The 25027-nt window shown below is 42.6% G+C and overlaps 1 protein-coding gene across 1 annotated transcript; it reads right to left on the bottom strand.

Annotated features, from left to right (window-relative positions):
- Positions 1-543: 543 nt before the first annotated feature.
- On the bottom strand, positions 544-24365 carry chadla (chondroadherin-like a). Its single transcript, XM_061884827.1, has 10 exons — positions 24213-24365; positions 21983-22177; positions 21761-21916; positions 19161-19306; positions 12111-12349; positions 11790-12052; positions 7478-7814; positions 5549-5901; positions 5320-5486; positions 544-1286 (listed from the first exon to the last, which is right to left on the bottom strand). The coding sequence occupies exons 1-10, from the start codon at positions 24363-24365 to the stop codon at positions 755-757; spliced, it is 2541 nt and encodes an 846-aa protein (XP_061740811.1). The 3' UTR covers positions 544-754.
- Positions 24366-25027: the final 662 nt, after the last annotated feature.

A 25027-nucleotide genomic window follows, 5' to 3' on the forward strand; every position in this document is an offset into this window, starting at 1 on the left:
TTTTTATTGACTATTTCATTCATACACCACACAATATACGTTGTTTTTATTGACTATTTCATTCATACACCACACCATATACATTGTGTTTTCTTCACTTTCATTCATACACCACACAATATACAGTTTTTATTGACTATTTCATTCATACACCACACAATATACGTTGTTTTTATTGACTATTTCATTCATACACCACACAATATTCATTGTTTTTATTGAATATTTAATTAATACACCACACAATATACATTGTTTTTATTGACTATTTCATTCATACACCACACCATATACATTGTGTTTTATTGACTATTTCATTTATACACCACACATTATAAATTGTTTTTATTGACTATTTCATTCATACACCACACAATATACATTGTTTTTATTGACTATTTCATTCATACACCACACATTATACATTGTTTTTATTGACTATTTCATTCATACACCACACAATATACATTGTTTTTATTGACTATTTCATTCATACACCACACATTATACATTGTTTTTATTGACTATTTCATTCATACACCACACAATATACATTGTTTTTATGTTTTTATTGACTATTTCATTCACACACCACACAAATTAAACACATAGAAGACTCTTGCACGGCAAATGTTGTCAGTCTGTAACATGCTCAGCACATCAAAGAAAACGCAAACAAATCAATATTTTAAGTTTTCATCAGTTTTTTTCTTTTTCGATACAGTTACTCCTCCAGGTTTTCTTTCAATCTTCTTTATTTTGCTTTGGACTGCTTCACCAGGTTCTTCCCAGGTTTAGCCTTCACCAGGTTCTTCCCAGGTTTAGACTTCACCAGGTTCTTCCCAGGTTTAGCGTTCACCAGGTTCTTCCCAGGTTTAGTCTTCACCAGGTTCTTCCCAGGTCTAGCGTTCACCAGGTTTTTCCCAGGTTTAGCTTTCACCAGGTTCTTCCCAGGTTTAGTCTTCACCAGGTTCTTCCCAGGTTTAGCGTTCACCAGGTTCTTCCCAGGTTTAGTCTTCACCAGGTTCTTCCCAGGTTTAGTCTTCACCAGGTTCTTCCCAGGTTTAGTCTTCACCAGGTTCTTCCCAGGTTTAGTCTTCACCAGGTTCACTTGAGCTTGTTTAAGCTTTACTTGAGTGGGGAGCACAAGACCTTTAGTGTCCGAAGCAGAGCCGCTTGCTGGACTACAAGACTTGAAAAGCTCCACATCCCTGACCTTCTGACCTTTCAGGTGTGCAGGGTGGCCACAGGTGGCGCCCACCTCCATGCTCACCTTGTCCATCCACCTGTGCAAAGAAACTGTGTCAGGTAATATTGGCTTCGTTAACACATCTTCAAACATTGCTCAATTTCTAGTGGCCCAACACATCATTTTAAAGCAGCCTGTCCAATGGTTTTAATGTGGCACACTACATATGTCTAAAGTGGCTCACCACATCATTTATTGTGGACCTACACTTCATTTTAAAGCAGCCTGTCCTATGGTTTTAATGTGGCACGCTACATCGTTCTAATGTGGCTCACCACATCATTTGATTTTGGCCCGCCAAATCATTTTATTGTGGACGTACACTTCCTTTAACATGACCTGCCCCATAATTTAAATATAGTGCGCGACATAATTCTAATGTGGTCCGCCACATCATTTTATTTTGGCCCCCCACGTATTTTTTATTGTGGCCCTACACTTCATTTTAACATGGGCTGTACCATCATTTTAATATAGTACATGACATAGCTCTAATGTGGCCTGCCACTTCATTATATTATGGACCTTTACTTCATTTTAAATGGCCTGTACCATTATTGAACGTGGCACACCACGTATTCCTGATGTGCCTCGCCACGTCATTTTATTGTGGCCCTACACTTCATTAAAGCAGCCTGTCCTATGGTTTAACGTAGCACGCTACATCGTTCTAAAGTGTCTCGCCACCTCATTTCATTGTGGAACTACACTTCATTTAATGTGGCCTGCCCCATAATTTAAATATAGTACGCTACATAATTCTAATGTGGCCCCCCACATGATTTTATCGTGGACCTACACTTCATTTTAACATGGGCTGTACCATCATTTTAATATAGTACATGACATAGCTCTAATGTGGCCTGCCACTTCATTATATTTTGGACCTTTACTTCATTTTAAATGGCCTGTACCATTATTGAACGTGGCACACCACGTATTCCTGATGTGGCTCACCACGTCATTTTATTGTGGCCCTCCACTTCATTAAAGCAGCCTGTCCTATGGTTTAATGTGGCACGCTACATCGTTCTAAAGTGTCTCGCCACCTCATTTCATTGTGGAACTACACTTCATTTAATGTGGCCTGCCCCATAATTTAAATATAGTACGCTACATAATTCTAATGTGGTCCGCCACATCATTTTATTGTGGACCTACACTTCATTTTAAATGGCCTGTACCATCATTTTAATGTAGTACACGACATAGCTCTAAAGTGGCCTGCCACATTTGTAATGTGGTCCGTCACATAATTTAACTTCTTTTTTAATGTGGCCTGTCCCATAATTCAAACGTGGTCCGCCACTTCAATTACACGGCCAGCCACGGCTTTTTGACATGCTTTGCCACATCATCCTGATGTGGTCCGCCACAAAGTTATTGTGGCATGCACAATCATTTCATTGCGGACCTTCACTTACTTTTAAAGTGGCTTGTCCAATAATTTTAATTTGGCCCGCCAAATAATATTATATTTTGAACCTTTACTTAATTTAATGTGGCCTGTACCATTAATTGAATGTAGCACGCCACATATTCCTGATGTGGTCTGCCACGTCATTTAATGTGGTTCGCTATGTCATTTTAAGGTGACCCACCATGTCATTTTATTTGGTCTGCCATTTCATCTTATGTTGGACCTCCACTTCATTTTAAAGGGGCCTGTCTTGTTGAAATTTGGCCTTCCACGCCATTTTATGTGGTCTGCCATGTCACTTTATTTTAGACCTCCACTTCATTTTAATTTGGCCTGTTTCTTTAACATTTGGCCCGCCACACCATTTTATGTGGTCTGCCATTTCATTTTATTTTGGACTTCCACTTCATTTTAATGTGGCCTGTCTCTTTAACATTTGGCCCGCCACACCATTTTATGTGGTCTGCCACATCCTTTAATGTGGTTCCCTATGTCATTTTAAGGTGACCCACCACGTCATTTTATGTGGTCTGCCATTTCATTTTATTTTGAACCTCCACTTCATTTTAAAGGGGCCTGTCTCTTTGAAATTTGGCCCGCCACACCATTTTATGTGGTCTGCCATTCCATTTTATTTTGGACCTCCACTTCATTTTAAGGTGGCCTGTCTCTTTAACATTTGGCCCGCCACGCCATTTTATGTGGTCTGCCACATCATTTAATGTGGTTCGCTATGTCATTTTAAGGTGACCCACCACATCATTTTATGTGGTCTGTCATTTCATTTTATTCTGGACCTCCACTTCATTTTAAAGTGGTCTGTTTCTTTAATAATCGGCCCGCCACACCATTTTATGTGGTCTGCCATTTAATTTTATTTTGGACCTCTACTTAATTTTTAATTGGCCTGTCTCTTTAACATTTGGTCTGCCACACCATTTTATGTGGTCTGCCACCTCATTTAATGTGGTTCACTATGTCATTTTAAGGTGAGCCACCACGTTACTTTATTTGGTCTGCCATTTCATTTCATTTTGGACCTCCACTTCATTTTAACGTGGCTTGTTTCTTTAACATTTGGCCCGCCACACCATTTTATGTGGTCTGCCACCTCATTTAACGTGGTTCGCTATGTCATTTTAAGGTGACCCACCACATCATTTTATTTGGTCTGCCATTTCATTTTATTTTGGACCTCCACTTCATTTTAAAGGGGCCTGTCTCTTTGAAATTTGGCCCGCCACACCATTTTATGTGGTCTGCCATTTCACTTTATTTTGGACCTCCACTTCATTTTAAAGTGGCTTGTTTCTTTAACATTTGGCCCGCCACACCATTTTATGTGGTCTGCCATTTCATTTTATTTTGGACCTTCGCGTGATTTTAAAGTGGCCTGTCTCTTTAACATTTGGCCTGCCACGCCATTTTATGTGGTCTGCCACATCATTTAATGTGGTTCGCTATGTCATTTTAAGGTAACCCACCACACCATTTTATGTGGTCTGGCATTTCATTTTATTTTGGACCTCCACTTCATTTTAAAGTGGCCTGTCTCTTTAACATTTGGCCCGCCACACCATTTTATGTGGTCTGCCACATCATTTAACGTGGTTTGCTATGTCATTTTAAGGTGAGCCACCACGTTACTTTATTTGGTCTGCCATTTCATTTCATTTTGGACCTCCACTTCATTTTAATGTGGCTTGTTTCTTTAACATTTGGCCCGCCACACCATTTTATGTGGTCTGCCACCTCATTTAATGTGGTTCGCTATGTCATTTTAAGGTGACCCACCACATCATTTTATTTGGTCTGCCATTTCATTTTATTTTGGACCTCCACTTCATTTTAAAGGGGCCTGTCTCTTTGAAATTTGGCCCGCCACACCATTTTATGTGGTCTGCCATTTCACTTTATTTTGGACCTCCACTTCATTTTAAAGTGGCCTGTTTCTTTAACATTTGGCCCGCCACACCATTTTATGTGGTCTGCCATTTCATTTTATTTTGGACCTTCGCGTCATTTTAATGTGGCCTGTCTCTTTAACATTTGGCCTGCCACTCCATTTTATGTGGTCTGCCACATCATTTAATGTGGTTCGCTATGTCATTTTAAGGTGACCCACCGCATCATTTTATGTGGTCTGGCATTTCATTTTATTTTGGACCTCCACTTCATTTTAAAGAGGCCTGTCTCTTTGAAATTTGGCCCGCCAGACCATTTTATGTGGTCTGCCATTTCATTTTATTTTGGACCTTCGCGTCATTTTAAAGTGGCCTGTCTCTTTAACATTTGGCCTGCCACACCATTTTATGTGGTCTGCCACATCATTTAATGTGGTTTGCTATGTCATTTTAAGGTGACCCACCAAGTTACTTTATTTGGTCTGCCATTTCATTTCATTTTGGACCTCCACTTCATTTTAACGTGGCTTGTTTCTTTAACATTTGGCCCGCCACACCATTTTATGAGGGTCTGCCACGGCATTTTAATGTGGCCTGCGAAAAACTGGAAATAAAAAAAGCCCTTTCCGCCAACGACTATATCCTCCAATCAGCGACAAGCTGTGGGTCATGTGATTGTCTTTAGCCAAGATGTTAACCAGGCAGGTTAGCACTTTAGCATGAGGGGAAGCATAAGGTGCACCCACCTGCGCAGGGGCAGCAAGGTGCAGTCGCACAGCAGGGGGTTGCCTTGCAAGTCCAGCACCTCCAAGCCGGTGAGCCGGTGCAAGTGGGGAAGTTCCTTCAGCCGGTTCCCTCTCAGGGTGAGAGTCTTCAGTCCTGGACCAAGTCCTGCCAGGGCGTCCATGGACATCTGGAAGGAGTGACCCCAGTTTGGTAAAGGGTGTATCAGCTCCCCAGTTCTGAACCGCATACCTTCTCAGTGTTGGTCCGGTCCATGTGGAGCCATTTCAGACTTTGGGAGAGCGGCCTGAAGGCGTTGGGTCCTACGGACAGAATGTGGTTGTGGGACAGGTTGAGCTCCTCCAGACCGGGGGTCCTGGACAGGGCGGCGCTTGGAACCTTGGTGAGTTTGTTGGCAGCCAGGTGAAGTTTCCCAAGGAAGGCGGAGTCCAGAGCGCCTCTGGCCACCGAGCGTATGGTGTTGTTGCTCAGGTAGAGTTCTCGCAGTCGGGGCGAGACCGAGGACAGCATACCGGACGGCTCCAGCTTGGAGATAGCGTTTCTCTCCAGGTGTAATGCGAACAGACCTGGGAGAGGTCTCATCGCTAAGGGAGAAACAAAGTCAATCTTTACCAGACCAGGGGCCTAGACTGATAGGGCCCCCAACTTGTAGAACTGGTGGTATTGTACCTGAAACTGCTCCTAAAAGACCATCTTATTGGGCATTGCAAATATACATCAAGAGGAAACTCCATAATACCTATATCCAGCTGCTAATCGCCAGCTGGCAACTAACATGCTAGTTGCTAAATGGAAATTACTGCGCTAATCACGAGCTGTCAACTGGTGGGTTAATCGCTAGCCGACATGTTAATTGCTAGCTAGAAACTATAGCCCTAATCACCAACTGTCAATCGATGCGCTAATCGCTAGCTGGCAACTAGTGAGTTAATCACTACCTGAAAACTAGCATGGTAATCGCTAGCTAGAAACCATAGTGCTAATCGTTAACTGTTGATTAGTGCTTTAATCGCTAGCTGTCAACTGGTGGGTTAATCGCTAGCCGACATGTTAATTGCTAGCTAGAAGCTATAGCCCTAATCACCAACTGTCAATTGATGCGCTAATCGCTAGCTGGCAACTAGTGAGTTAATCACTTCCTGAAAACTAGCGTGTTAATCGCTAGCTAGAAACCATAGTGCTAATCCCTAACTGTTGATTAGTGCTTTAATCGCTAGCTGTCAACTGGTGGGTTAATCGCTAGCCGACATGTTAATTGCTAGCTAGAAACTATAGCCCTAATCACCAACTGTCAATTGATGCGCTAATCGCTAGCTGGCAACTAGTGAGTTAATCACTACCTGAAAACTAGCATGTTAATCGCTAGCTAGAAACCATAGTGCTAATCCCTAACTGTTGATTAGTGCTTTAATCGCTAGCTGTCAACTGGTGGGTTAATCGCTAGCCGACATGTTAAGTGCTAGCTAGAAACTATAGCCCTAATCACCAACTGTCAATCGATGCGCTAATCGCTAGCTGGCAACTAGTGAGTTAATCACTACCTGAAAACTAGCATGTTAATCGCTAGCTAGAAACCATAGTGCTAATCGCTAACTGTTGATTAGTGCTTTAATCGCTAGCTGTCAACTGGTGGGTTAATCGAAAACTGACAACTAGCATGTTAGTCGCAAGCTGTAAACTATAGCGTTATCGCTGACTGTCAATTAAAGCTCATATCACTAACTGGCAACTGGTGGGTTAATTGTTAGCTGACAACTAGCATGTTAATCGCTGGCTGGAAACTATAGCGCAACGCTAATCGCTAACAGTCAATTAGTACTCTGATCGCTAGCTGGCAACTGGTGGGTTAATTGCGAGGTGACAACTAGCATGTTAATCACTAGCTATAAACTATAGCACTAATTGCTAACTGGCAATTAGTGCTCTGATCGCTAGCGGGCAACTATTTAGCTAATCGCTGGCTATCTTGAAGCCAACATGAATATAATCAATTGTCAATGTTCTTACAGACATCTTTGGAACATTTGCAAGGAAAGAAAACATGTCAACACCCATCCATCCATTTACTACCGCTCGTCCCTTTTTGGGGTCGCTGGAGCCAATCTCAACAGCAGTACCTCTGCCGACCAGCAGAGGGCGGCGTGCAGCAGGTGGACTGACCTGCTCCCGGGAAGTGTGCCAGGTGGTTGCCCTCCAGGTGCAGGTAGCTGAGCTGGGGCGCACCTGCCAGGGCGTCAGGCGGCAGGGAGCTGAGCTGGTTGTCAGAGAGGTAGAGGTAGAGGAGCTTCTTCATCCCCCGCAGGGAACCTCCTTCCACCTCCTGGATCCTGCAGGAGTCCAGGTGCAGAGAGACCACCTGGCTGCTGCCTGGGAAACTGTTGGCGGCCAGGACCCGGAAGTGGTTGCCGCGCAGGTCCAGGAGCTGCGTTTTGGCGGGAAAGCCTCGCGGGACTCTGGTGTGACCTCCGTTCTCACATGTGGCGTGATGCCAGTCCACCTGCACACACACACGTCTACTACTTGTCACTCACAAGTAAACACGCTGTATCGCACATCATATCACTCACAAGTCCACACGCTGTATCGCACATCGTATCATTCACTAGTCCTCACGCTGTATCGCACATCATATCACTCACACGTCCACACGCTGTATCGCACATCGTATCACTCACAAGTCCACACGCTGTATCGCACATCGTATCACTCACCAATAAACATGCTGTATCGCACATCATATCACTCACAAGTCCACACGCTGTATCGCACATCGTATCATTCACTAGTCCTCACGCTGTATCGCACATAATATCACTCACACGTCCACACGCTGTATCGCACATCGTATCACTCACTAGTCCTCACGCTGTATCGCACATCATATCACTCACAAGTCCACACGCTGTATCGCACATCGTATCATTCACTAGTCCTCACGCTGTATCGCACATCATATCACTCACAAGTCCACACGCTGTATCGTACATCATATCACTCACAAGTCGACACGCTGTATCGCACATCGTATCACTCACCAATAAACATGCTGTATCGCACATAATATCACTCACAAGTAGAAGCATTTAAGTCTCATCTTAAAACTCATCTGTATACTCTAGCCTTTAAATAGACCTCCTTTTTAGACCAGTTGATCTGCCGCTTCTTTTCTTTCTCCTATGTCCCCCCTCGGGTCCGGTCTGATGACCATGGATGAAGTACTGACTGTCCAGAGTCGAGACCCAGGATGGACCGCTCGTCGGGACCCAGGATGGACCGCTCGCCTGTATCGGTTGGGGACATCTCTACGCTGCTGATCCGCTTGAGATGGTTTCCTGTGGACGGGACTCTCACTGCTGTCTTGGAGCCACTATGGATTGAACTTTCACAGTATCATGTTAGACCCGCTCGACATCCATTGCTTTCGGTCCCCTAGAGGGGGGGGGGGTTGCCCACATCTGAGGTCCTCTCCAAGGTTTCTCATAGTCAGCATTGTCACTGGCGTCCCACTGAATGTGAATTCTCCCTGCCCACTGGGTGTGAGTTTTCCTTGCCCTTTTGTGGGTTCTTCCGAGGATGTTGTAGTCGTAATGATTTGTGCAGTCCTTTGAGACATTTGTGATTTGGGGCTATATAAATAAACATTGATTGATTGATTGAAGTAAACACGCTGTATCGCACATCATATCACTCACAAGTCCACACGCTGTATCGCACATCGTATCATTCACTAGTCCTCACGCTGTATCGCACATAATATCACTCACACGTCCACACGCTGTATCGCACATCGTATCACTCACTAGTCCTCACGCTGTATCGCACATCATATCACACACAAGTAAACACGCCGTATCGCACATCATATCACTCACAAGTAAACATGCTGTATCGCACATAATATCACTCACAAGTAAACACGCTGTATCGCACATCATATCACTCACAAGTCCACACGCTGTATCGCACATCGTATCATTCACTAGTCCTCACGCTGTATCGCACATAATATCACTCACACGTCCACAAGCTGTATCGCACATCGTATCACTCACTAGTCCTCACGCTGTATCGCACATCATATCACTCACAAGTCCACACGCTGTATCGCACATCGTGTCATTCACTAGTCCTCACGCTGTATCGCACATAATATCACTCACACGTCCACACGCTGTATCGCACATCGTATCACTCACTAGTCCTCACGCTGTATCGCACATCATATCACACACAAGTAAACACGCCGTATCGCACATCATATCACTCACAAGTAAACACGCTGAATCGCACATCATATCACTCACAAGTCCACGCGCTGTATCGCACATCGTATCATTCACAAGTCAACACGCTGTATTACACATTGTATCACTCACAAGTCGGCACGCTGTATCATACATGATATTACAAGTCAACACACTGTATCGCACATCGTATCACTCAAGTCCACACGCTGTATCGCACATCATATCACTTGGAAGTCAACATGCTGTATCGCACATCGTAACACTCACAAGTCAACACGCTGTATCGCACATCATAACACTCATGTCAACACGCTGTATCACACATTTTATCACTCACAAGTCCACACGCTGTATCGTACATCATATCATTCACAAGTCGACACGCTGTATCGCACATCGTATCACTCACCAATAAACATGCTGTATCGCACATAATATCACTCACAAGTCAACACGCTGCATCGCACAACATATCACTCACAAGTCAACATGCTGTATCGCACATCATATCACTCACAAGTCAACACGCTGCATCGCACATATCACTCACAAGTCCACACGCTGTATCGCACATCATATCACTCACAAGTCCACACGCTGTATCGCACGTCAAATCACTCACAAGTCGACACGCTGTATCGCCCATCATATCACTCACAAGTCCACACGCTGTATCGCACGTCAAATCACTCACAAGTCGACACGCTGTATCGCCCATCATATCACTCACAAGTCAACGCGCTAAAGTTAAAGTTAAAGTACCAATGATTGTCACACACACACTAGGTGTGGCGAAATTATTCTCTGCATTTGACCCATCACCCTAGATCAGCCCCTGGGAGGTGAGGGGAGCAGTGAGCAGCAGCGGTGCCGCGCCCGGGAATCATTTATGGTGATTTAACCCCCAATTCCAACCCTTGATGCTGAGTGCCAAGCAGGGAGGTAATGGGTCCCATTTTTTATAGTCTTTGGTATGACTTGCCCGGGGTTTGAACCGCTGTATCATACATGTATCAACATATCACTCACGAATCAACACGCTGTATCACACATGATATCACACACAAGTAAACACTCTGCAGACCTGCTTGTATCGCACATGATATCACTCACAAGTAAACACACTGCAGGCTTGCTTGTATGGCACATGATATCATACACAAGTAAACACTGCAGGACTGCTTGTATCGCACATGATATTAAACAAAAGTAGACACTGCAGGACTGCTTGTATCACACATGATATCACACACAAGTAAACACTGCAGGACTGCTTGTATCACCCATGATATCACACAGAAGTAAAGACTCTGCATGAATGCTTGAATCCCACATGATATCACATACAAGTAAACACTCTGCAGGACTGCTAGTATTGCACATGATATCACACACAAGTAAACACTCTGCAGGACTGTTTGTATTGCACATGATATCACACACAAGTAAACACTCTGCAGGACTGTTTGTATTGCACATGATATCACACACAAGTAAACACTGCAGGACTGCTTGTATCACACATGATATCACACACAAGTAAACAGTCCGCAGGACTGCTAGTATCACACATGATATCACACACAAGTATACACTCTGCAGGACTGCTAGTATCGCACATGATATCACACACAAGTAGACACGCTGCAGGACTGCTAGTATCGCACATGATATCACACACAAGTAGACACTCCGCAGGACTGCTTGTATCGCACATGACATCACACACAAGTAAACACTGCAGTACTGTTTGTATCGCTCTTGATATCACACACAAGTAGACACTCTGCAGGACTGCTAGTATCGCACATGATATCACACACAAGTAGACACTCCGCAGGACTGCTTGGATCACACATGACATCACACACAAGTAAACACTGCAGTACTGTTTGTATCGCACATGATATCACACACAAGTAAACACTGCAGTACTGTTTGTATCGCACATGATATCACACACAAGTAGACACTTTGCAGGACTGATTGTACCGCACATGATATCACACACAAGTAGACACTCCGCAGGACTGCTTGGATCACACATGACATCACACACAAGTAAACACTGCAGTACTGTTTGTATCGCACATGATATCACACACAGGTAAACACTACGCAGGCCAGTTTGTATCGCACGTTATCACACACAAGTAAACGCTGCAAGACTGATTTCAGATAGGTGGTCTGATACTGGGAGTGATAACATGGGTGTGTGGACTCACATCACAGTGGCAGTTCAGGGGACATCTGACGTGGCCCTTGGTCTTTGCCGCAGGTGTCGGGGCGCCGCCGCCCGCCATCACCTCTTCCTCCTCCTCTAGCCGGTCCCCGTCGCTGCGGCAACGCATGTCGGCGGCAGCCACGGCTGTCAGCGGCTCGTCAGACAGGTGAGGCGGGCCGGCGCAGACCCCCAGCAGCCGGACGGCGGCCTGGGTGGCCCAGGTCCTCAGGGGCCGCAGGTAGCAGCTGCAGTAGACGGGGTTGGCTGGAGGGAGTGTGGAAAGGATGAAGACACCTGCTGGGCTCCACACGTCACAGCGTACCTGTCAGGTTGAGGCTGGCCAGGTTCTTGGGGCCCGAGAGAGGGTCCAGGTAGCGCAGCTGGTTGTGGCTCAGGTCCAGGTGGGAGAGCATGGGGGCCTGGGACAAGGCCTGCTCTGAGAGGTCCTGCAGGGACATGTGGTCCAGGTACAGGTGTGTGAGCTTGGGCATGGAGACGGACTCTTCTCCCAGGTAGACCATGGGGTTGTGGCTCATGTCCAGACGGGTCACCTCACGGGCTCTGGAAGGTGCAGAAACCATCTCAAGTGGGGGGGAGGAATGTGAGGTCCATGCACAGGAAAATGCATGTTGCAAGAACTTTTCTTTTATATTCATGTCTAGGAATAATACACAATATAACTATATATATAACTATATATATATATATATATATATATATATATATATATATATGTATATATATATATATATATATATATATATATATATATATATATATACATACACACACATATATATATATATATATATATACAATATATATACACACACATATATATATACGCATATATATATACACACATATATATATATATGTGTGTATATGTATAAATATAAATACATATTTATATATATTATGAAATATACATAAATACTATATATATTATTTATATATAATATATACTAAGTACATATATATTTATGTGTATATGTACATATATATAAATATATATATATATATATACACACACACTAAATATATATATATATACATACACACACATACATATTTTTCCATAAAATATATCAAATATATTATGAATGTATAATATACATAAATATATATACACGTTATAGGTCTATCATATATAAATATATATATATATATAAATACTAGTTATATTGAATACATATACAGTATATATATTTTTAAAATATATATATGCATATATATATAGTAATAAATATACACATATATTCATATACATAAATATAGTATATATATATATTTATGTGTGTATATATAAATACATATTTATATGAATTATATTATATACATAAATATATATTGTAATATATACATAAATACTACATATAAAATGTGTATATAATATATAAATATATATAAAAATACATACTGTATATATTTATACGTGTATATGTATATGTATATGTATATATATAAAAATACATACTGTATATATTTATACGTGTATATGTATATGTATATTTATATATATATACACATATTTTATATATTTGTCCATATAATATACATAAACACTATATATATTATGTACATAAATATACATAGGGATGATATTTGATAAGAAATTATCAAGTTCGAGCATATTATCGATTCCTCTTATCGAACCGATTCCTTATCAATTCTCTTATTGAGTCCAAATAGGTTGTTGTACATGGGGGGAAAAAAACAACAATATTTGGTTTAACAAAAGTTCACTTTTATTATATAAGAAAAAAATAAAATCTAATAAATATTGACTGTTACCCCCCTAAAAAAATTAAATAAAATAAATACATATTGACTGTTGTTACCCAAAGTATATTAAGTGGGATTTTTCAGAAAAACAAATACATACAGTAACACAAAAACGACCTGTCTCTGTGATCACTATAGCTGTATAAATAATAATATACTGTTAAATAAAATCAGTCCGTTGGGCACAAAACTGAAAATAATCCAGCTCTCCAAAAAGTGCACTTCTGCTACTATTTGACATAACTGTTTGTTACGATGCTTTGACATTTTTGCACTTTATTTCTTTATTGAAAGAAAATTCTATGAAGAGAAAAGTTGTTTGCAAATGTGGTTACAATGCTAAAATATGAAAAGTTAAAGCAAAAAAAAATAAATCCACTTTATTGAGTTAACATTATTTCTTTATGAGCTATGGAATATAACGACTACACTACCCAGCATGCAACGGGAGTGACGAGCAAGCGCGGTAGCCCCGAAAAGTGTTGTTGCATGTCGTCACCCGGCAGTAAACGTCAAAAACTCAGCCAACACGCTTCCTCTGCATTATTTATAATTAGACTGACAACACATATACAGTGTGATTTTGCTTTTTTTACAAGGAAAGAAAAACAAAAGTTAAAAAAAGGGGGATATGTTGTATATATATATATACAGTGAAGAAAATAAGTATTTGAACACTCTGCTATTTTGCAGAAATCATGGAGGGGTCTGAAATGTTCATGGTAGGTGCATGTCCACTGTATGAAAGATAACCTAAGAAGAAAAATCCAGAAATCACAATCTATTATTTTTGTAACAATGTTTTCGTGTGATACAGCTGAAAATAAGTATTTGAACACCAGCATTACTATTTGGTAGACTAGCCTTTGTTTGCAATTACAGAGGTCAAACGTTTCCTGAAGTTCTTCACCAGGTTTGCACAGACTGCAGGAGGGATTTTGGCCCACTCCTCCACACAGATCTTCTCTAGATCAGTCAGTTTTCTGGGCTGTCGCTGAGTAACACATACTTTCAGCTCCATCCATCCATCCATCTTCTTCCGCTTATCCGAGGTCGGGTCACGGGGGCAACAGCCTAAGCAGGGAAACCCAGACTTCCCTTTCCCCAGCCACTTCGTCTAGCTCTTCCCGGGGGATCCCGAGGCGTTCCCAGGCCAGCCGGGAGACATAGTCTTCCCAATGTGTCCTGGGTCTTCCCCGTGGCCTCCTATCGGTTGGACGTGCCCTAAACACATCCCTAGGGAGGCGTTCGGGTGGCATCCTGACCAGATGCCCGAACCACCTCATCTGGCTCCTCTCCATGTGGAGGAGCAGCGGCTTTACTTTGAGTTCCTCCCGGATGGCAGAGATTCTCACCCTATCTCTAAGGGAGAGACCCGCCACACGGCGGAGGAAACTCATTTGGGTCGCTTGTAGCCGTGATCTTATCCTTTCGGTCATGACCCAAAGCTCATGACCATAGGTGAGGATGGGAACGTAGATCGACCGGTAAATTGAGAGCTTTGCCTTCCGGCTCAGCTCCTTCTTCACCACAACGGATCGGTACAACGTCCGCATTACTGAAGACTCCTGTTTTGGACTCTGTTCATAACTTTTATGGACAGAATTTCTAGGCGCAGTCAAGGCGTTGAGGGGTTCCGGTTTGGTGGCTGCAGGATTAGGTCTCTGCTTTTTGCAGATGATGTGGTGCTGATGGCTTCATCTGACCGGGATCTTCAGCTTTCACTGGATCGGTTTGCAGCCGAGTGTGAAGCGACCGGAATGAGAATCAGCACCTCCAAGTCCGAGTCCATGGTTCTCGCCCGGAAAAGGGTGGAATGCCATCTCCGGGTTGGGGAGGAGACCCTGCCCCAAGTGGAGGAGTTCAAGTACCTAGGAGTCTTGTTCACGAGTGAGGGAAGAGTGGATCGTGAGATCGACAGGCGGATCGGTGCGGCGTCTTCAGTTCCATCCAAATATTTTCAATTGGATTTAGGTCTGGAACCTGGCTAGGCCACTCCAGAACCTTGATATGGTTCTTACGAAGCCACTTCTTGGTTTTCCTGGCTGTGTGCTTTGGGTCATTGTCATGTTGGAAGATCCAGCCACGACTCATCTTCAATGATCTGACTGAGGGAAGAAGGTTTTTGGCCAAAATCTCACAATACACGGCTGCAGTCATCCTCTCCTTAATACAGTACAGCCGCCCTGTCCCATGAGCAGAAAAACACCCCCAAAGCATGATGCTACCACCCCCGTGCTTCACAGTAGAGATGGTGTTCTTGGGATGGTACGCATCATTCTTCTTCCTCCAAACACCCATAGTGGAATTATGACCAAAAAGGTCGATTTTGGTCTCATCTGTCCAAAAAAGTTTCTCCCATGACTCCTCTGGATCAATCAATCAATCAATCAATGTTTATTTATATAGCCCCAAATCACAAATGTCTCAAAGGACTGCACAAATCATTACGACTACAACATCCTCGGAAGAACCCACAAAAGGGCAAGGAAAACTCACACCCAGTGGGCAGGGAGAATTCACATTCAGTGGGACGCCAGTGACAATGCTGACTATGAGAAACCTTGGAGAGGACCTCAGATGTGGGCAACCCCCCCCCTCTAGGGGACCGAAAGCAATGGATGTCGAGCGGGTCTAACATGATACTGTGAAAGTTCAATCCATAGTGGCTCCAAGACAGCAGTGAGAGTCCCGTCCACAGGAAACCATCTCAAGCGGATCAGCAGCGTAGAGATGTCCCCAACCGATACAGGCGAGCGGTCCATCCTGGGTCCCGACGAGCGGTCCATCCTGGGTCTCGACTCTGGACAGTCAGTACTTCATCCATGGTCATCGGACCGGACCCCCTCCACAAGGGAGGGGGGGACATAGGAGAAAGAAAAGAAGCGGCAGATCAACTGGTCTAAAAAGGAGGTCTATTTAAAGGCTAGAGTATACAAATGAGTTTTAAGATGAGACTTAAATGCTTCTACTGAGGTGGCATCTCGAACTGTTACCGGGAGGGCATTCCAGAGTACTGGAGCCCGAACGGAAAACGCTCTATAGGCCGCAGACTTTTTTTGGGCTTTGGGAATCACTAACAAGCCGGAGTCCTTTGAACGCAGATTTCTTGCCGGGACATATGGTACAATACAATCGGCAAGATAGGATGGAGCTAGACCGTGTAGTATTTTATACGTAAGTAGTAAAGCCTTAAAGTCACATCTTAAGTGCACAGGAAGCCAGTGCAGGTGAGCCAGTATAGGTATATATGTATGTATATATGTATATAAAGGTATATACAGTACAGGCGTAATGTGATCAAACTTTCTTGTTCTTGTCAAAAGTCTAGCAGCCGCATTTTGTACCAACTGTAATCTTTTAATGCTAGACATGGGGAGACCCGAGAATAATACGTTACAGTAATCGAGACGAGACGTAACAAACGCATGGATAATGATCTCGGCGTCTTTAGTGGACAAAATGGAGCGAATTTTAGCGATATTACGGAGATGAAAGAAGGCCGTTTTAGTAACGCTTTTAATGTGTGACTCAAAGGAGAGAGTTGGGTCGAAGATAATACCCAGATTTTTTTTTTACAGAGTCACCTTGTTTTATTATTTGGTTGTCAAATGTTAAAGTTGTATTATTAAATAGAGGTCGGTGTCTAGCAGGACCGATAATCAGCATTTCCGTTTTTTTGGCATTAAGTTGCAAAAAGTTAGCGGACATCCATTGTTTAATTTCATTAAGACACGCTTCCAACTGACTACAGTCCGGCATGTTGGTCAGCTTTAGGGGCATGTAAAGTTGGGTGTCATCAGCATAACAGTGAAAGCTAATACCGTATTTGCGTATGACGTCACCTAGCGGCAGCATGTAGATGCTGAAGAGTACAGGGCCAAGGACCGAACCCTGGGGAACTCCACACGTTACCTTAACATAGTCCGAGGTCACACTGTTATAGGAGACGCACTGCATCCTATCAGTAAGATAAGAGTTAAACCATGACAGGGCTGAGTCTGACATACCAATTCGTATTTTGATACAGTGGACATGCAACATTTCAGACCCCCCCATGATTTCTAAGTGGGAGAACTTGCAAAATAGCAGGGTGTTCGAATACATATTGTCTTGACTGTATATGTATGTGCTGCGGTTGCTTAAAGAACGGTGCGACGGTTGCCGTAAAGGAGGTGCGTTGCTAGTCTGGTTGCTATGTTTCCGGTTGGTCGTAAAAGTGTTGGTCATGTGTTTGTACCCTGCTCAAATCTCTCAGTAAAGTTATTCATTGGATTATGTCTTTTGTTTTGAACTTTATTGCACCTTGGAGCGCTTTTCCCCGTCCGTTGTTTTCCTGCTTTTGCTATCTGCGCCTAATGACTGAGCTACGTGACGTCGTTTATTGTGATGTCTCACCGAGCATTTCGGGTCGGGACGGATTCGAATAAAGAACCAACTCTTTTTCTTTACTATAGTGGTCTCGATAACAGGTACCGGTTATCAAAAAGGGGTTCGAGTCCGAGACTCGGTTCTTTTCTTATCGAACAACCGGGAAAACCGGTTTCGAGTATCATCCCTAAATATATATACACATGTTATATATATATATATATATATATATATATATATATATATATATATACAGTACATTAGTTATATTGTATACGTATACAATATATCTATAAAAATAAAGATATATTGACAAATATATACATCCAATAAACTATTTATATTGCAAATTTAAAAAAAACAATAAAAGTATATATATATATATATATATATATATATATATATATATATATATATATATATATATATATACATACACACACAATAAATATATATACATATATATATACATAAATTTATATAAATGTTGATAATGAAACAGCAAGTGCCTTCTTTCTTAAGCGCACATCCTCTTTAGACGTTTTAAATAAAGACAAAACCGTTGAGTTTTACTCTTGATAAATCACACTGTGTGTGCTAAATGGCTAAAAGTACATTTCCTCCTCCGAGTATTGAGGCGGTTGAGACAAACAGTACACATTGTGTGTATTCACCGAGACAGACGCGCTCTCTATTTTGCTTCCTTCAGAGAGCAAATCCTCTGCTCACGGGTTTCGTAGATTAGTTTTAATACTCGCCAACCTTGGCATAAAACCAGTATAGGCACTTTGTTGGACTCCATTAAAGACAAACTCTGGCACATTCAGCTAAATGGCAAAGACTACTTCCTGGCTTGGGCGACACACACACACAGGCTATACATTACTGCCATCTGCTGTCTTGGAATTGCAACTGCATGCAGAGTTTGCTGCGTAATACTTGCAAATGAGACCTAGAAGTGGAAGACTGGACCACACAGTTAGTTCAATGTCAAATCAAAAAAGAGATTTTATAGTCAAACAGTTAACATTTATGAAGACAATAGTACAGAAAATTGGTACTTTATCAATTCAAATGTGAAAGGTATCAAAGCTTATCCGTATCAGAAGTGAAAATATTGTATTTTATAAGAATAAATCAAGTAAAAATAGAAATGAAATGAATGGAACAAATAATACCTTATGACAAAAAAGGCATACGACCCTGAAGTTCCTACCTGGCCATGGCCTGCGTGGGGAAGAACTGCAGCTGGTTGTGGTCCAGACTGAGGCGCCTGAGGGCCGACAGGCTGGCAAAGGCCTCAGGGGCCAAGTTGTTGATGGAGTTCCGGCTCAGGCTGAGCCACTTCAGGTTGTGCAGGCCCTGAAGGAGCACACATAGACACTTCATCAAACATGGAGATGTTTTCATTCAAGTTTTATTTGCAGTGTCACTCAAACTGTGCTACTCTTTATCTTTCTGTTAGAAAAATTGTATGTAAATTATCAAACAACTTTCCACTCTGAGTTTCCAGTGAACAGATGAGAGCTGTCTTTGTTGCACCATGCAAAGTCTTGGAAGATTCCGCTGTGTACGTTGGAATGAGATGGGAGGGGTTATCTATTGTCCTCAAACACTTGCCGAAGCTGAATCCAGGACGAGCCCAAGCCTGAGGCATCTTCTTCTTTTGTCTTCAATGTAACCGAAAACAATGACTGTTAACATACTCCCCATTTCTGTTGTGACATGTGTTGTTGCGTAAACATTGAATATCTAAATAAAAGAGGAGACGTAAACCTTTTTCGTCAGAGCATGGTGCAGGACTGTACAGAGTGTACAGTGGCCATGTCTCTACTCAGATCTGAGTCCAAATATAATTCTGTCTCTGTTTGAATCCTTGCCTTTTGTCTTGTTTAATAGATGTCATCAGTGTTTAAACCTGACATATTTTATTAATCAACATCTCCTTACACCTCTTCATGTCTGAGGTCTTGTACAATATCTGATAATAACTCTTTATATTTGACACCCAAATATTTCACTGCTAGCATCTGGTCTTTCAACCTTTTTCATGTCACCTTTGGGAAGAAAAACAGAGAGATTATGCAGTCAAAACAAGGATCAAAAAGTCAAGAAAGAAAAAAAAATTACAGAAGAAAAAGAAAATTAAGAAATTAAAGAAGAAACGTAAAATAAATATGTTAAAAAAAATCTATATAAATTAATTAAATGTGTTGTAAAAAGCAAATATATTTGAAAAAGAAAAGAAAAAATAATTACAGTAAAAATTAAAGAACAAAAATAAAATAAATATGTAATAAAAGTGATTTAACCCCCAATTCCAACCCTTAATGCTGAGTGCCAAGCAGGGAGGTAACGGGTCCCATTTTTATAGTCTTGGTATGACTCGGCAGGGGTTTGAACTCACGACCTACCGATCTCAGGGCGGACACTCTAACATAGTAACATCCGTATGAGTAAGTTGACGTTCTAGATACATAAGCGGCAGCTCAGCTTGCTCACAGTCCTTGAGGTGAAGGCTAATTAGCTTTTAGCATAACGTTAGCTTACTGTGCGGCCTGTGTGTGTGTTATGGACAGCAAAACCCTATCTGTCTGAGAGAAAGACAAGCATTATTGACCTACAGTTAACAATTAAGTTATTTCACTTGACCTTTTTTGTGTTGATTGAGCTGTGTTGAAGCAGCAATTCAAGATTCAAGATAATTTTATTGTCAATTCTTTAATAAGAACTGAAAATTATTTTTTTTGGCACAGTCCCACTAAGAGCAGACATACGTTACAGGGAGACAAGACGGGACCGCCAACGGATCAGCCATTTTTACGGCGCTCCTTAAAATAATTGGGAAAAAGGTGGTATTGGGAAAGGGGGGGAAGAGTAAAAAAAAATATCAGTAAAAGGCTGTACCCACGGGAGGGGGTCCAGACTGAGTCCAAGGGAAAAAAAATCATTTGCCATAGCACACAAACATATTACATATAATCACAACAACTCGCAACAGAAAGTTTAGACAAGACAAGACAAAAGAGAGCAAGCAAGGAAAAGACGGGAGAAGAGGCAATACAGAAAAAGAAAAATTGTTAAAAAAACTATATATATTAGCAATTATTATTATTTAACACAATGTCCAGCAAAAAAGGACATTATGTTAAATGAACAGTTTCTGTCTCTGATAGTTGATATAATAATGAAAGTGCATCATAAAGTCTACATGAACTCCATGGTGTTCAGGGATGAAGAGTCTCTCCTGTTGCTATCACACAATTTTTTCAGCTATAGTTACATTTATCATGAGTAATGTAGCAGCCTAGTTTTGAATGGCAGGGTCCCTGCTATCACATGTTAATAAAAATATAACATTTACATAACAAAACTCAACTACAGGCTTACCAAATGCTGTAATAAATTAAGCATGATGAGTTGAGCATATGTCAGCATGTGGCCCCACTTTTTACTTTTTTTTTTTTAATGCTTATTGCAAACGCTTACTTACAGTAAGTCATTAATTTTACTTAGTAAGTCATTATTTTGTCATTATTGTGACTTAGTAAGTCATTATAGTGACTTAGTAAGTCATTATTTTGACTTAGTAAGTCATTAAAAAAGGAAATACTTAGTATCTCAGGTAACAAGGACTCGTATATCGCCATTCAGCGATGAGGTGGAGACGTGATGGTGACAGGCCGAGTTACCCAACCCCAGCCAGGCCCCGTCTGCCTGTCACGCCCCCCTCCCCCTGGATAGACACCACCTTAACTAACACACTGCAATCTCCATCACTATCTGGTTCTTGTCAGAGGGCAGAAAGTGGAGTACCTGGAAGAGCATGTTGGGGATGTAGACCAGCTGGTTGTGGGAGAGAGCCAGCATGTTGACAGAGCCTAGCTGCATGAAGGCCCCAGGCTGGATATCCTCCAGGCGGTTGTGGTCAAGGTGAAGCTCCTTCAAGGAGGACAGGCCGTCCAAGGACTCCTGCAAAAGTCAGGGCCGATCAGGCGTGAACCATCCATCACCTCGGTCTCTGTGTGTTTGGCCCACCTGGTGAAGGACCTGGATGCTGTTGTGGGCCAGGTTGAGGGAGAGCAGGCGGCCCAGCGTGCGGAAGGCCCCCTCCTTCACCTGCACCATGTTGCACCGCTGCAGGGTCAGGTGCGTCAGGTGGGGCGTGGCCACCAAGGCTCCTCTCGCCAGCACCTGCACATTGTTGTTGCTCAGGTCCAGCATGACTGTGCTCTGTGGGCAAACATCAGCATCATCCCATACCGTATCAGCAAATAATATGTGTCCGCCTATATGTAAGACGTGCCATACAAGCAGTCCTGCAGCGTGTCTACTTGTGTGTGATGTCATGTGCCATACAAGCAGTCCTGCAGCGTGTTTACTTGTGTGTGATATCATGTGCCATACAAGCAGTCCTGCAGCATGTTTACTTGTGTGTGATATCATGTGCCATACAAGCAGTCCTGCAGCATGTTTACTTGTGTGTGATATCATGTGCCATACAAGCAGTCCTGCAGCATGTTTACTTGTGTGTGATATCATGTGCCATACAAGCAGTCCTGCAGCATGTTTACTTGTGTGTGATGTCATGTGCCATACAAGCAGTCCTGTAGCGTGTCTACTTGTGTGTGATATCATGTGCCATACAAGCAGTCCTGCAGCATGTTTACTTGTGTGTGATATCATGTGCCATACAAGCAGTCCTGCAGCGTGTCTACTTGTGTGTGATATCATGTGGGATACAAGCAGTCCTGCAGCATGTTTACTTGTGTGTGATATCATGTGCCATACAAGCAGTCCTGCAGCATGTTTACTTGTGTGTGATATCATGTGGGATACAAGCGGCCCTGCAGCGGGTTTTCTTGTGTGTGATATCATGTGGAATACAAGCAGTTCTGCAGAGTGTTTACTTGTGTATGATATCATGTGCGGTACAAGCAGTCCTGCAGCGCGTTTACTTGTGATATCATGTGATACAAGCGGTCCTGCAGCATGTTTACTTGTGTGTGATATCATGTACAATACAAGCAGTCCTGCAGAGTGTTTACTTGTGTGTGATATCATGTGCTGTACAAGCAGTCCTGCAGCGTGTTCACTTGTGTGTGATATCATGTGCAATACAAGCAGACCTGCATCGTGTTTACTTCTAAAATCATGTGCATTACAAGCAGTCCTGCAGAGTGTTTACTTGTGTGTGATATCATGCGCAATACAAGCAGACCTGCATCGTGTTTACTTCTAAAATCATGTGCGATACAAGCAGTCCTGCAGCGAGTTTTTGTGTAATATGTGCGATACAAGCAGTCTTGCAGCGTGTTTACTTGTTTGTGATATCATGTGTGATACAAGCAGTCCTGCAGAGTGTTTACTTGTGATATCATGTGCGATACAAGCAGTACTGCGGAGTGTTTACTTGTGTGTGATATCATGTGCAATACAAGCAGTCCTACAGCGTGTTTACTTGTGATATCATGTGCAATACAAGCGGTCCTGCAGCGTGTTAACTTGTGTGTGATATCATGTGCAATACAAGCAGTCCTGCAGCGAGTTTGTGTGTGATATCATGTGTGATACAAGCAGTCTTGCAGGGTTTTAACTTGTGTGTGATATCATGTGCATTACAAGCAGTCCTGCAGAGTGTTTACTTGTGTGTGATATCATGCGCAATACAAGCAGACCTGCATCGTGTTTACTTCTAAAATCATGTGCGATACAAGCAGTCCTGCAGCGAGTTTTTGTGTAATATGTGCGATACAAGCAGTCTTGCAGCGTGTTTACTTGTTTGTGATATCATGTGTGATACAAGCAGTCCTGCGGAGTGTTTACTTGTGTGTGATATCATGTGTGATACAAGCAGGAAGCACCAGCGTGACCACACAATGCAGAGAAGGTAGGCACTGTGCGGGTAAAGATATGTTGACTGGGTGAAAGAAGGAGGCACCAGTTTGACTCCAGGATACAGAGAAGGTAGGTAATGTGCAAGTAAAGATATGTTGTCTGGGTGATGGCAGGAAGCACCAGCATGTATGGGTGAAAGAAAGAAGCACCAGTGTGACCCCAGGATGCAGGGAAGGTAGGTAATGTACAGGTGAAGATATGTTGAAAGGGTAGGCAGGAAACAGCAGCAAAAGTCGGTCCCGTCCATCGCTGCTTGCAGCTTTAATTCAAGTTGTGTTGCTTATGCTCCGGTCCTCTCATTGTTGAGAAGTACTAACCATCAGTGAACATGACAGGAAGAATCTGTTCTAAGGCTCCATGAGTTGCTCACCTCCTCAAGACCTGGAGGAACCTGGGTCAGGTTCTTCCCACGGCAGGTGGCCGAGAGCTTGGTGTGGTCGCAGCTGCACCCGGCTGGACATTTGCCTGCTTGCACGCCTGAAGTCAGCACCAAGGTCCCCAGCAGGACATGCAGGAAAAGCATCTGTCAGCCGTTACAAAAACATCTTTAAAACAACAAGATTGTATATTTTGTGTATCAAACAGCAGAAAAGAGGATGGAGCAGAAGCCTTACCGTCCTGCAGCAAGTCCAGCAGCCAAGTGGTGCTATGACATGAAAGGCCACATTTTGCAGATTTTAACATTCCTTCTTGTGTGTTCTAGTCTGCAGTCCTGGCAGCAAACGAGTCTTTGGTAAATTCTTCTTCTCCTGACCCCTGACCCCTGCACCCCCAACTGCAAATTAACACCTTGGTTTTACATTTTCTGCCCTGTTCTCGGCTTCATATGCGGCAAGAAATGTGTGCAGAAAGCACCGGCTCCAAATAAAGTACTCATCATCACCAACACCATCATCTCAGTCAACCAATCCAATAAAGTAGCCATCAAAAGAAGGAACATCAACATCACCTCAGTCAACTAATCCAATAAAGTAGTCACGAAGGGAACCAACACCATCATCTTAGTCAACCAATCCAATAAAGTAGTCATGAAGGGAACCAACACCAACATCTCAGTCAACCAATCCAATAAAGTAGTCATGAAGGGAACCAACACCAACATCTCAGTTAACCAATCCAATAAAGTAGTCATGAAGGGAACCAACACCAACATCTCAGTTAACCAATCCAATAAAGTAGTCATGA

The sequence above is a fragment of the Nerophis ophidion genome, linkage group LG23 (genome assembly GCF_033978795.1).
Source record: "Nerophis ophidion isolate RoL-2023_Sa linkage group LG23, RoL_Noph_v1.0, whole genome shotgun sequence".
Taxonomy (NCBI): Eukaryota; Metazoa; Chordata; class Actinopteri; order Syngnathiformes; family Syngnathidae; genus Nerophis; species Nerophis ophidion.